Consider the following 13,689-nt stretch of genomic DNA (forward strand, 5'->3'; position numbering starts at 1 on the left):
AAGGGATTTGAGGACCCCCCCCCCACCATAGCACAGAGGAAGACCCTCTGGTCAAGCTGATTCCGGAACATACTCTGTGCGAAGGAGCTAGCTGGGATAAGCAGGTCCCTCCCGAGCCTCCTCCAGGAGGGCGGTGCATATTCTGGGGTGCCCTGTTCATCAGGGGTGGGGCCAGACATCTGGGCCACATCTGTGGCTTTCAGCACTCCCCCAGGGCTGGCAGCCCGACTGGCTCCTTCCTGGAGACGGTCTCCTTCTCCGTCTCTCTCCCCCTCCCCGTCTCCGTTTCTTCTCTCCTCCCTCCCCTTGCTGTCTGCTTCCTCCTCTCCCGCTTTCTGCAGATCTTCCGGTCTGCTTCTCTCCCCCTCTCTATTCCTCCGTCACCCACTACCTTGTCCTCTTTGCGTCTTTGCTTCCCTCTCTCTCTGTTCTTTTTTCACGACCGTGACTTCTCTCTCTGTTTATTCTGACTCCGTCTCTCTCCCCTCTCCTTCGCCCTCCCTCTCTTTGGCTCTCTGCTTGGCTTTATCTCCAGGGCCCTGCCTCTCCGCCTCGCACGGTCCTGCTGGGTCCTGCTGTCTCTGCCTCCCTGTTCTCTTCCCCTCCGTTCGGCTCTCAGCTGCCCTGTGGGTTCCCTCTTACCTGGGGACTTGCTACTTCCTGCTGGAGGACAGGCAGGCAGGCGGGTGCTCTGGGTGACTACAGGCCGACCCCCCATTTTATAGTCTGGCAGACATCAGGCCCTATAGTCTGTGGCACAAAGGGGAAGCTGGCTCAGCAGGCCTGGCCCGGGAGTCGGGTACTGGGGCCCCGACCTGACCTCGCCTGGATCACTGCAGACAGCAGCACTCTCCATTGTGAGACCAGCACACACAGCAGAAACCCCGGCCACCTCAGCTTCACCTTCCGACCGTCCCCGGTCCCCAAAGGGTCCCTGCTGGCTGCCAACTTGGGGCAGGGAAAAGGGGAGACCCCGGGAGGCAAGAGACCGGAGTTTGAATCCTGACTCAGCCACTACGCACTGTGTGGCTTTTGGTAGGTGTCTACCCCTCGGGGGGCCTCTGTGTCTGCAGTGATAAGGTGGGCACGTGTCCCTATTGGATGCCACACAGAAAAGAAGGTGACAGTGAGCATAGGAGAAGCGCTTTGTAAAGGCAGCGGTGGCTTTGATGTGGACAGTCTTTTTTACGGAGTGCTTACTGCGTGCTGACCCCGTGCTCTCTCTGCCGATCCCCAGGATAATCTGACTTATTTGGTACTTTCATTATGCCCATTTCACAGAAGAGGAAAGCAAAGGCACGCACGGAGACGTCAGAGCCAGCCCAGGCCAGCCAGCTCTGGGCCTGCGTGCTTCCTTCTCTTGCCGTCCAGTCTTGACCTTGGCCTGAGGCCCCCGTGACCTGACTTCCTGTTTGTAGGAAGAGGCAGGAAGCCGGGAGTCTCACTGTGCTCAGCTGGGTTGAATATTGGAGACCTGGGTCTTTGTCTTTTACCCACATTGGGCCCCATCCTTTCCTGAGCTGTCACTGGCTACCCCTCCTGTCACCTCCCTTCCCTGCCTCTACCCACGTTATCTGACCCGGGAGACAGGGCTGGTGGCCAGGAAGGTGACTGCCTGTCTCAGAGCCTCCCGCTCTGGGAAGCCCAGATGCCCAGCACAATCTTGCTCACCACTGGCCCCAGCACCTCGCTGGGCCTGGCTAGGTAGGGCTTGGCGTATCGTGGGTTCTCAGTCAATATCTAGTGACTAAATGGTGGTTCCAACGTATCGGGACAGAAGGTGGGGTACCGGGGAGATGGGGAAACCAAGGCAAGGAGAGAGAAGTAGAGAGGCAGAGACAGAGAAGTAACAGACAAAGAGAAAGACGGGGACAGAGCCACAGAAAGGCGCAGGGGACGTGGGCAGTGAAGGAGCAAGAGGGAGAGACAGAGGTCACGGCAGGGCAATCAGGCCTCAGGACGGCAGAACAGACACAGAAACCACAGGGTCCAATCCCCTCATTTCACAAATGGAGAAACCGAGGCCCAGGTGGAACAAGTGACTTCAACAAAGTCACACAGCGGGGACTCACAGTAGAGCCGGGGTCAGAGGGAGCCAGGGGAGCTGCTCAGCTGGGTCACCCACAGTCGATGCCCCAGTCCCAGGCAGGGTGTATGGCAGGGGGGCGTCTGGATAGGCTCCCGCCTCTTCTTCGGGGGTCTGGGCTTCCTCATGGAGCCCAGCTCTGTCTCAAGATCTCCCTGGCCTGCGGCCAGCTTTGCCTCTGTCCCTCCACCCACCTAGCGCCCCCTCACTTCCCAGCCTCTCCTGGCCTTTCATCCTGGGCCAAGACTTGGTGAGTGTGGGCAGGAACTGTAAAATGGGGTAGCCACTGGGACTGGGGCCAAGATGCCTGTGGCCAGAGGCCACCCACTGGTCTAGGCTTCAAAGCCAGGTCATCTGGGGCAGTTCCGTGCCCTCCCCACCCCCCAGGAAAGGGCCATCTGCCCGAGGATGGGGGCAGAAGACGGGGTCGTCCACCATAGCTCCCCTCTGAGCATTTATTATTATTACTATTTTATCCTTTATTATTTTTATTACTATATCTTTTTCGGTTTTGCCCTGTCTTACAGGGCCAATTTCTTTTTTCTTCTTCTTCTTCTTTTTTTTTTTTTTTTTTTTTTTTTTTTTTTTTTTTTTTTGCTTTTGGATTTTCCTGTACTCCTCAGTATAAGGATGAAGTTTTTGGGATTAGCCCCAATTACAGATAAGGAAACTGAGGCAACTCCCTTTCCTTCCTCTCTCCCAGCCCACTTTCTCATCAGAATAGAAATGTGAAATGAACTTGGAACACACATCTTTACTCATGAACCCAAGCTCTTAAGAACTATGCACTCCTGCTTTTTGATCAACAATTAATAGTAATCATCTTTATTATTAGCAATGACAGTGATGAAAATACCAGCCTATTTTTGTTGTTGTTTTCTTATGTTTTGAGATGGAGTCTTGCTCTGTTGCCAGGCTAGGGTGCAGCGGCATGACCTTGGCTCACTGCAAACTCTGCCTCCCGGGTTCAAGCCATTCCCCTGCCTCAGCCTCCTGATTAGCTGGGACTAAAGGCATGTGCCCCCATGCCTGGCTAACTTTTTTTTTTTTTTTTTTTTTTTTGTATTTTAGTAGAGACAGGGTTTTACCATGTTGGCCAGGATGGTCTCGATCTCCTGATCTTGTGATCCACCCGCCTCGGCCTCCCAAAGGGCTGGGATTACAGGTGTGAGCCACCGTGCTCGGCCAATGCCATACAATTTTTTTTGTACTGCAGGAGCAATTCCAGCTGCTATTCATGTGCAATTCACATTTATCCTCACAATACCCCTGTCTCTCAGGCGAATCCCAACTTACCTTGTTATACCCATTTTACACACAAGTAAACTGAGGCTCAGAGGGATTAAGTAACATGCTTAAAGGTGCCCAGCCAGCAAGAGTGGGATGCAAACGCAGGCAGTCTGGATGCAGAGGCTGCATTCCTAACCTTTAGTTGTCATGCTAACCCTTCATCAAAGTCACACTTTTTATTTTATGTATTTTTTTTTTTTTTTGAGACAAACTCTTGCCCTGTTGCCCAGTCTCATGCAATGGTGCAATCTCTTATCTCACTACAACCCCTGCTTCCCAGCTTGAAGCAATTCTCCTGCCTCAGTTTCCCTAGTAGCTGAGATTAAAGGCACCTGCCACCGCACACGGCTAATTTTTGTATTTTTTAGTAGAGATGGCGTTTCACCATGTTGGCCAGCCTGGTCTTGAACTCCCGACCTCAGATGATCCACTCGCCTTGGCCTCCTAAAGTGCTGGGATTACAGGCAGGAGCCACTGCGCTCAGCCTAAAAGTCATGCGTTTGAGAGAGCTGCATTTCCCAGCCCTGAGAGGAAACGGGTGTGGCCACTTTACACGGCTCAGGACTCAGATATCCTCCTGCCGGTCACCCAGGTGGTAAGAAGCAGGGCTGGATTTCATCTCGGATGATCGGGTTTCCAGTCATGCTCTTAGGCCAGTTCAGAGGGCAGGGTTTAGGGACAAGAGACACACACAGCAAACCGTACAAGTCCCGGATGTTTGGTAAATGTGCTACAGTTTGCGAAGCACGTTTGCAACCAGCAGTTCCTTCATGCCGCCCCCAGAGCCATCTGGACTCATCTGTGGACCCGGCAGGCCCTGGGCTCGCCCTCTCCTCCTGCCTCCCTTCCCTCCAGGTCTCCTGAGCGCCACGCCAATTGGGCTACCAGCTCTTTCTTGTACACGTGCCTCAAGTTCCCACCTCCGAACTTTTTCTTCGAATGCCTCTCCTTCCATCTCACTCTGTACAAATCTTCCCCATCCTTCAGAGTCTGGTTCCAATGCCTCCTCCAACAGGCAGCCTGTCCTGATTGCTACAACTGGAAGAGAAAGAGGAACGAGAGGAGGAAAGGAATAGGCATTTCCTCAATGTTTATTCGGTACCAGGCATGTTACATAACCTCGCAACGACTCTGTGATATAGTCTGTTTCTGCCCCGTTTTATAGGCAGAAATTGAGGGGAAATGACTTGCCCAAGCTCACGCAGCTAGGAAAGAAGCTTCTGGACTCCTCATCTAGTGCTCATTCTCCCGCTCTAGTCAGGAGCCCTGTGGGGCCGATGAAGGCAAATTTTCCACTCTCTCCTTCTTCGTGGTTGATCCCCGGGGGTGGTGATCTGATCTATTCCCTCCCTGCTAAAGCCAGAGCTGCTGACAGCTTGCCATTGGCTCTTCAGCCAAGGCTGGCTTTTGTTTCTGTGGCCCAGTTGCTGAGTCGGGGATTTGTCTCCCAGGGGCCCCTCTTCCCTCCCTGCCTATAAGAGCCTGACCTCGGCTGGTCTCAGATCTGACATGTTCCCTGGGCCTATCTCGGTAAGTCCCAGGTTTGGAGAAGGGGGTGGGATCAGAGTTCTGAGTGAGCAACCCCGGGAGGCGAGGAGTCCAGGTCCCTAGTCCTAGGGATGTCACTGTGTCATCCTGAATGCCAGCCTCATCCTAACCAAGGATGAGCCCCGACCGTCAAGACCAGCGCCTGCTCCCCTCATTTAAAAACAGAATTATTCCTGTAGCCCTGTTGCCTAAATTTTCACCACTATAGCTACCTCCGCGAGCTAGGTGCTGTCTTTGAAAGGGTTCTTTTACACTGAGCATTTTAGCACTCACTGGGGCGATGCGCCCGCCCACCACAGCCAGAGAAAATTTCCTGTAACAAGCAGATAAAAGAACACGAAGTTGGGCTCAGAGGCAAAGAGACTCAGTATGGGTGAGTTTTGAGATGGGGACAGGATGGAAGATGGCATTAGTGACAGATGGAAAGGACAGGAGAGAGACAGGCCAAAGCCACACATTGCCCCTAGCCCAGTCACTCCTAGACTTCCCATCTGGATCCTGACCGGGTCCAAACTAGCCCTCTGCATGAGGAGAGCCGAGGGGCAGGCTGCGAGATGATGACATGCTTTTTTTCTGTAGGAAGGGGCCACGATGACCCTGCAATGCACCAAGTCAGCGGGACACTGGAAGGTAGGAAGAGGCATGGGGAAGGGGTGTCCGGGGTGTGTGGGAGGGTTCAGGTCCCCAGGAATCCTAGGAGAAGGTTGTTATGAATGCGTGTTTCACAGAGGTACAATCAAGGCTCAGAATCAAGAAGGGACTTGTATGTCACATACAGGGAGATCAAATGTGAACTTGGGTCTTCTGGTTCCCAAAGTTGACCTGTTCCACTCTGGCAGAGATTGCACAGTCTTTGGGTATGACTTCTTTGACCATCTCTGTGTCGTTTGTTTGTTTTTGCAATGCTTTTGAATTTATCGTCAGCCTTTAGAAGCTCGGAAGAACCACGTAAAAGTCCAGAGCTAGTGACTGTCTCGAGAAATTGGAAGGTCTGGCCCACATTCCCACTTGGCAACCATTGGTGGCCACCCATTTACCTGTCGTTCTTCACAGTCCTTGCCGCCCCTGCCTGCCTGGCTCCTGGAGGCATCTGAGCCTGCAATCCCCGCTTTACCTGCCAGATCCTGGAGTCAGCCCCCAACCCCTCACCCTCCACGGGACTCTGATGCGGATCTCCACCTTTTTTTTTTTTTTCTGGCACAGATGATGGTGTGGGACCAGGACGGCTTCCAGGGCCGGCGACATGAGTTCACAGCCGAGTGCCCCAGCGTGCTGGACCTTGGGTTTGAGACTGTGCGATCTTTGAAAGTGCTGAGTGGAGCGTGAGTCTAGGGGGATACTGAGTTGGGGTAGAGGGTGGACAGGAAGGGACATAGAGAGGGGTGCTGGGACTTTTAGATATTCTGGGTCCTCTCTTCCTAGGCTCCTACTGGTGTTCCCTCCCGAAGTGCTGAGGAGTGTGCAGGACTGCCATGTAAGGTTATGCAGGTTGCACACTGCCCAACAGTAGGAGGGTGCCATTTATGCAGACCCTGCCCACTGGATGAGGCAGCCCTGCAGGAGAAGTTCCGTAGAATCCAGTGCTGGGTGTAAAAATGTCCCTCCTAGCCATACATTGAAAGCCAACATCACTCACCATAAGTAGAAGGTAATTGTAAAAATAAATGTAGTGTTTCATATGTTATTAATTTTTAGCTAGTCTTGGTGCTAAGCATGTGGCCCGATCATTTTTTGCAAAAAAATTAAAAAATTAAAAAAAAATAAAAATAAAAATAAAAACGAGGTGGGGGAGAGAGAGAGAGAGATTAAGGAGATGTAGAGAGGTGTTAAGGACACAGTAATAACACACCAGGACTTTCTAGACCAGTGCCATTCAGTGGACCTCTCTGCAATGATGGAGACGTTCTACACCTGCTGTGTCCATTTCAGAGCCACTGGCCAGATGTGACCACTGAGCCAACATGACTAGAGAACTGAATTTTTAATTTAATCTTAATTTATTTAAGTTTAAATTTAATTAGCTACATGTGGCCAGCAGCTACTATATTAGATGGAAGGTTCTAGAAGGTTGGAAAGCAGGTAGAAAGGAGATGTGGCCAGTACCTACTATCTTGGATAGAAGGTTCTAGAAGGTTGGAAAGTGGATAGAAGAGAGACGTGGCCAGTAGCTATGGATAGAAGGTTTTAGAAGGTTGGAACATAGGTGGAAAGGAGATGTGGCCAGTAGCTACCATATTGGATAGAAGGTTCTAGAAGGTTGGAAAGTGGATAGAAAGGAGATGTAGCCAGTGGCCACCATATTGGATAGAAGGTTCTAGAAGGTTGGAAAGTAGAAAGGAGATGTAGCCAGTGGCTACCATATTAGATAAAAGGTTTTGGAAGGTTGGAAAGTAGATAGAAAGGAGATTTGGAGTCACTTAATGCTATGCCTGTGAGTGCCACCTGAGGTCATCTTGGGTGATTTTTACTCTTTAAGCTTCTGATTTGTGCAGGTGGGGAAAGGGGATCGGATAACAGAGGCTTTCTAGGGAAGAGTATGTCCAGCCTTACAGACTCAGCCAGTAAGCAGTCAACGAACTCGGATAGATCCAGTTTCTTACTTACACGAACAGCACAGGCAAGGTGCACATGGTATCAGCCTCCTGTGTCCCTTGTCCTACGGGGTGACACTAAAACAAAGGGGGCCGGATGACAGGCAGCAGAAATGGTGGAATCCCTGTGGCTGAAGATCCACTTTTATGCTTCAGCGATAGCCTGCTGCAGCCACCAGTGGGGCAGCGAAAGACCTTCTCTCACTTCTTTTTTTAAGTCCAGAGGGGAAAAGAGAGTCCATGTCCCAGCATTCCAAGCACAGGTCTTGAGACATTAAGAAGGGAGTCTCCCTACACCCTGGCAGGATCACAGGGACTTCCACTAAGGCTTAGGTCAGTCTGTGGTCAGCATTGCCTCCGTGGCCTCCGTGCACACGGACAAAGGTGCAAGGTACCTATGGGACACACAGCAGGTCAGGGGTTGGTCTAGAGCAGGGTTCCTCAACTTCAGCACTACCGATGTTTTGGGCTGGACCATCCTCTGCAGAAAAGGCTGGTCTGTGCTTTATGGGATCCTAGCAGCATCCCTGGCCTCTGCCCTCTGGATGGCCATTGCAGCCCCTCCCCTAGTCACGACAACAAAAAATATTTCCAGACAGGCCGGGCGCGGTGGCTCAAGCTTGTAATCCCAGCACTTTGGGAGGCCGAGGTGGGTGGATCACGAGGTCGAGAGATCGAGACCATCCTGGTCAACATGGTGAAACCCCGTCTCTACTAAAAATACAGAAAATTAGCTGGGCATGGTGGCACGTGCCTGTAGTCCCAGCTACTCAGGAGGCTGAGGCAGGAGAATTGCCTGAACCCAGGAGGCGGAGGTTGCGGTGAGCCGAGATCGCGCCATTGCACTCCAGCCTGGGTAACAAGAGCGAAACTCCGTCTCAAAAAAAAAAAAAAAAAAAAAATATTTCCAGACATTGCCAAGTGTTTTCTGTGGGCACGATCACTCCTGAAGGGTTGTGATTGTGACCAATCTAGACCCATATGCTGGTCTAGAATGCAGGGTGGTGGGGGGGGGCGCTAAGTCCTGCACGCTCTATCCTCTGTCTGCAGGTGGGTGGGCTTCGAGCATGCTGGTTTTCAAGGGCAGCAGTATATTCTGGAACAGGGCGAATACCCGAGCTGGGATGCCTGGAGCGGTAACACGTCCTACCCTTCTGAGAGGCTCACCTCCTTCAGGCCGGTGGCCTGCGCTGTGAGTTCTGCCACTGCTGTGACCTGGGGAGGCCTGAGCCCCTCAAGTGGACACTGGGGAGTCAAATGTCCCAGAGCTGAAAGTCTCATGTCACCTGTTCAAGCAGTGTGGCAAGGGCTGTTCAGTGTCTTTTCTCTCCAAGCCTCAGTTTCCCCATCTTGAAATGGGCCAATATTAGCAATGTCATCGGGAAGAAGACTGCAGAGCATCTGGCCAGAGCCCGCCTTAAACTCTCTGCTCACAGGAACCCTGGTTGTGAAAGGAGCCCCTGCCAGCTTTGTGCCCTTTTTGTGTGTGTGATTCAGGGACCCCGAGAGAAGCTGGGTACCAGGGATGGTAGCCCAAGTCAGGAGGAAGGATTTCATTTCTTGCTCCTAATTCAATTATCAGTCCTCCTGATTTTACATTTTACTGCTGTTTGTGGAGTGTGGGCGGAGGTGGACATTATGAGTTCCATCTCATTGATGAAGAAATTGAGGCTCAGAAAGGTGCATTTTAGGCTGCATAGAAGGTCAAATGGTAAGGTTTCTGGTATCTGTTGCCTTTTGTGGGCACGATGGCTCACATCTATACCCAGCACTTTGGGAGGCCAAGGCAGGCCGGGCAGATCACTTGAGGCCAGGAGTTCAAGACCAGCCTGGCCGACATGGCAAAACCCCATCTCTACTAAAAATACGTTAAAAAATTTGCTGAGTGTGGTGTCGCATGCCTGTAGTACCAGCTACTCTGGAAGCTGAGGCAGGAGAATCACTTGAATCCAGGAGACGGAGGTTGCAGTGAGCAGAGGTCGCACCACTGCACTCCAGCCTGGGCGACAAAGTGAACTCTGTCTCAAAACAGAAAAAAGTGTATTTTGTTTTCCAACTCTTACTGATTTAAAATGGCATAAGGTGCCGTATTTATCATCTAAAATTCTGAAGGAAAATCTTGCTATGGCCAGGGTTGAGTGTCCCTTATATGAAATGCTTGGGACTGGAAGTGTTTTGGATTTTGAATATTTCCCCCCTGAGTTTGCAATATTTGTAATACAGTTGAGCAGCCCAAATCCAAAGATCCAAAATCCAAAATACTCCAATGAGCATTCTTTGAGTGTCATGTCATCACTCAAAAAGTTTTAGATTTTGGAGCATTTTGGATTTCGGATTTTTAGGTTAGCGATGTCTAACCTATACCTCAGCCTACCGCTGGATCCCCAGTTTGGGACATAAAGGTTGATTCTTTTTTTTTTTTTTTTTAACTGCTATGGTGAACATCCTTGCAACCTATTTATTCCATGATTATTCTCTTTGTGGAAATTTCTGGAAGGGCAAATGCTAACGTTTCTGGTATCTGTTGCCTTATTGCCCTTCCACAAGGTTTGCAAGGAAGGCTGATTTGGGAGACAAGGGCAGCGTACGGAGGCCAGGAGAGGCTTCTGGGTTTCTAGCTGGGAGCCCGGTGGTCTGACTGTGTCCCCTGTTCCTGTAGAACCACCGTGACTCGAGGCTGACCATCTTCGAGCAAGAGAACTTCCTGGGCAAGAAAGGAGAGCTGAGCGATGACTATCCCTCCCTCCAGGCCATGGGATGGGAAGGCAATGAAGTAGGGTCCTTCCGTGTCCACTCTGGGGCGTAAGTGTATCCAAGGTTCTGCCTGGTGGGGGCAATAGGGGATACTGGGAGGGGGAGGGGTATCTCCTGTGAAAATGGTGTGCTGGGGGCTTTTGTGCTCTGATGCCCACATTCCAGAGGAGAACATTGAGGCACAAGGAGGTATCAGGCAGAATCTGAAGGATTGAAACCCAGATCAAGCTGGTTTAAGCCCAAAGGATATTAGCTTCGAGTTCAGAAACCCAGATCAAGCTGGTTTAAGTCCAGATGATATTTAGCGGCCCCAGTAGTTAGCTTCAAGCACAGCTGGATCCAGGTGCTACAGCAGGTATCTGTCTCCCCCTAACAACCCCACACCCATTGCTCTGCCTGCCTCTGTGTGGCTGTGTTCTTAGACAGACTCTTCCTGTGTGAAGACAAAGGTGGCAGCTTCATCTTTACATCCAGCCCTAGGGAAAGACAGTGTCCGGTCTCAATGATTCTATTAACGCTTCCCAGAAAGGTGCTCACTGGTCCAGCTGCATCCTGCGCTGGACTCCGGACCAATCACTATCCCCACAGGAATGGAGTATTCTGATTGGCTAGGTTTGGTCCTGTGGTCATTGCTAGCATCAGCCGCATTGCATTTTCTCACCTTGATTGAGAGCCAAAGGCAACAGGGTCCATGGCCAGAAGAGGGGAGAATGAATGTCCTCAGCCATAAAGAAATAGGTGTGGCTCAAGCAACCTGCTTAAAGTCCATCAGCAGGGAGGTAACAATCCATCTTCAAACTCAGCATGGCCTTCCACCCAGGAGGTGGCAGGTGAAGGCTAAGGTGTGAGATTCTTATTTCAGGAGGACATCACAGCCACTTCCTGAGGGGCCCCTTGGCTCCTGGTAGGGAGGGGTCAAAGATGGGAAGTAGGGTTTTTTTAATCTTTGTTTTTGTTTTGTTTTCCGGCTTTCAGGAACCGTCAAAGAATCATGTTCTTTTAGAGTAAGAGGGACCCGTTGTGATTCTTGACTTCACTCCCTCTTTTACAGAAGGGGAAATGGAGACTTAGAAAACCAGACACCAATCCTTGCCCTGAACAGTGTAGAAATCAATGAAGCCACCAGATGCGGTGGCTTGCGCCTCTAATCCCAGCACTTTCGGAGGCTGAGGTGGGCGGATCACCTGAGGTTAGGAGTTCTAGACCAGCTGGCCAACATGGTGAAACCCCATCTCTTCTAAAAATACAAAAAATTAGCCAGGTATGGTAGCTTTGCCTGTAGTTCCAGTCACTCGGGAGGATGAGGCAGAAATACTCGAACCCAGGAGGCAGAGGTTGCAGTGAGCCGAGGTCGCACCACTGCACTCCAGTTTGGGCAACAGAGCGAGATCCTGCCTCAAAAAAAAAAAAAAAAAAAAAAAGAAATCAATGATAGCCTTTTTCTTACAAGTGCCTCTGGATATGGAAGGAGGGGGAAAGGGGAAAGAATGAGACTTCCCATTCCTTCACTTGTTCATTTATTCAGCAAGTATTTAGGGAGCCCTTCTTCTGTGCTAGGCCTTTATATATTTGTGCAGGTGGAGATAACGATGAACAAGACATACACGTTCCTACACTCAGGAGCTTACCTGCTGGCAAGGGAGGGTGATATTTTACAAATAGTTTGAAAATTATTGAATTACATGAGTGCTACAAAGGTATACTAAGGGACTGTGGCCTGATTTGGGGAATGAGTCAGATTCCCCTAATAATTGAGCCGAGCCATGAAGGACAAATTCGACTTGTCCAGGACAAGAAAGACTGGGATGGTGCTTCTGGCAAAGGGAATGGCATGATCAAAGGCCCTGTGGTAGGGGAGAGAGCATGGCACCCTGTGAGCACTGAAGAAAGGCCAGGATGGCTGGAATGCGTGCGTCTGCATGGATCTCTTTGCCCCGGTGTTGATCACCATGCTGGTGTCTCTGCAGAGGAACAGTCTGCGTTTTCTCTTTTCCAGTTGGGTTTGCTCCCAGTTTCCGGGCTACCGAGGATATCAGTATGTGCTGGAGTGTGATCACCACTCCGGTGACTACAAGCATTTCCGGGAGTGGGGCTCGCACGCTCAGACCTTCCAGGTGCAGAGCATCCGCAGGATCCAGCAGTGAGCAGGGGCGTGGCACGGAGGAGCGCGCAGCGCACTTGTCTGGCATGGAGGCGCTCTGGGGGCTGCGGCGCGCTCTCTCCTTCTGCCTCCCCTTGACACCCGTGTGAACCCAGCACCCGTGTGAACCGGTCCATGCACAGTCAGCACAAAAAACTCAAACGAATAAAAAAGAGAAAGTCCGGTCGTAGCTGTGTTTTTCCATTTTGTTAATCTTTTTTCTCTATCATTTGTGTTTGATTCCACGGATTTTTACTCTTAACTTCGGTATTTCCTTTCTTCTGTTTACTTCAGGCCTCCTTTGTTCTTAGTTTTTCTAGCTTTTTTTAAGGCAGACTTTTGGGTCATTAATTTTACCCCTCTCTCCTCCCTCGCCAATACAGTCATTTAGCTATAAATTTCCCTCCAAGTACGGCTTTAGCTGCTTCCCACAACTATTAATTTGATGTGTTTTCATTATCATTCAGTTTGATATTTTCTAGTTTCACTTGTGATTTTTTTTTCTTTTGACTTACGGGTTATTTAAAAGGATGTTATTTAAATTCCAAATACTTTAGGATTTCCTAGGTGCTTTTTGTGGTTGGTATGTTTTTTTTTTTTTTTAAGACCAATCTGGTCAGAGAACATACTGTTAAGATTTGAATCTTCTGAAATTAATTAAAATAATTAAGACTTATTTTATGACCCAGCACATGGTCTTTTTATTGTTATTTTATATTATTTTTGTTTTTATGAGACAAGGTTTCACAGTGCCACGCAAGCTGGAGTGTAGTGTCACAATCTCATCTCACTGCAGCCTCGATCACCCAGGTTCGAGCAATTCTCCTGCCTCAGCCCCACAAGCAGCTGAGATTACAGGTGTGAGCCACCACGCCTGGCTAACTTTTGTATTTTTGATAGAGATGGGGTTCACCATGTTGCTCAAGCTTGTCTTGAACTCTTGAGCTCAGGAGATCCTCCTGCCTCAGCCTTCCAAAGTGCTGGGATTACAGGCTTGAGCCACTGCTCCTGGCCATGTGGTCTATCCTCGATAGACTTGGTAGTACACTTGAAAACCATTTATATCCTGCAGTAGTTGGGTACAGAGTTCTGTAAATGTTAGATCAAATTTGTTTTTTTTTTTTTTTTTTTTTTGAGACGGAGTTTCGCTCTCCTTACCCAGGCTGGAGTGCAATGGCACAATCTCGGCTCACCGCAACCTCCGCCTCCTGGGTTCAGGCAATTCTCCTGCCTCAGCCTCCTGAGTAGCTGGGATTACAGGCACGCGCCACCATGCCCAG

At 50.3% G+C, this 13,689-nt stretch overlaps 1 protein-coding gene across 1 annotated transcript; it reads left to right on the plus strand.

Annotated features, from left to right (window-relative positions):
- The first annotated feature begins 5,394 nt into the window (after nt 1–5,394).
- On the plus strand, nt 5,395–12,595 carry CRYBA4 (crystallin beta A4). The gene is made up of 5 exons (XM_003938482.3): nt 5,395–5,554; nt 6,128–6,246; nt 8,566–8,707; nt 10,175–10,317; nt 12,266–12,595. Exons 1-5 carry the CDS (start codon nt 5,516–5,518, stop codon nt 12,411–12,413), a joined length of 591 nt encoding a protein of 196 aa, XP_003938531.2. The 5' UTR covers nt 5,395–5,515; the 3' UTR covers nt 12,414–12,595.
- Nucleotides 12,596–13,689: the final 1,094 nt, after the last annotated feature.

Source organism: Saimiri boliviensis, chromosome 21 (assembly GCF_048565385.1).
Source record: "Saimiri boliviensis isolate mSaiBol1 chromosome 21, mSaiBol1.pri, whole genome shotgun sequence".
NCBI classification, from domain to species: domain Eukaryota; kingdom Metazoa; phylum Chordata; class Mammalia; order Primates; family Cebidae; genus Saimiri; species Saimiri boliviensis.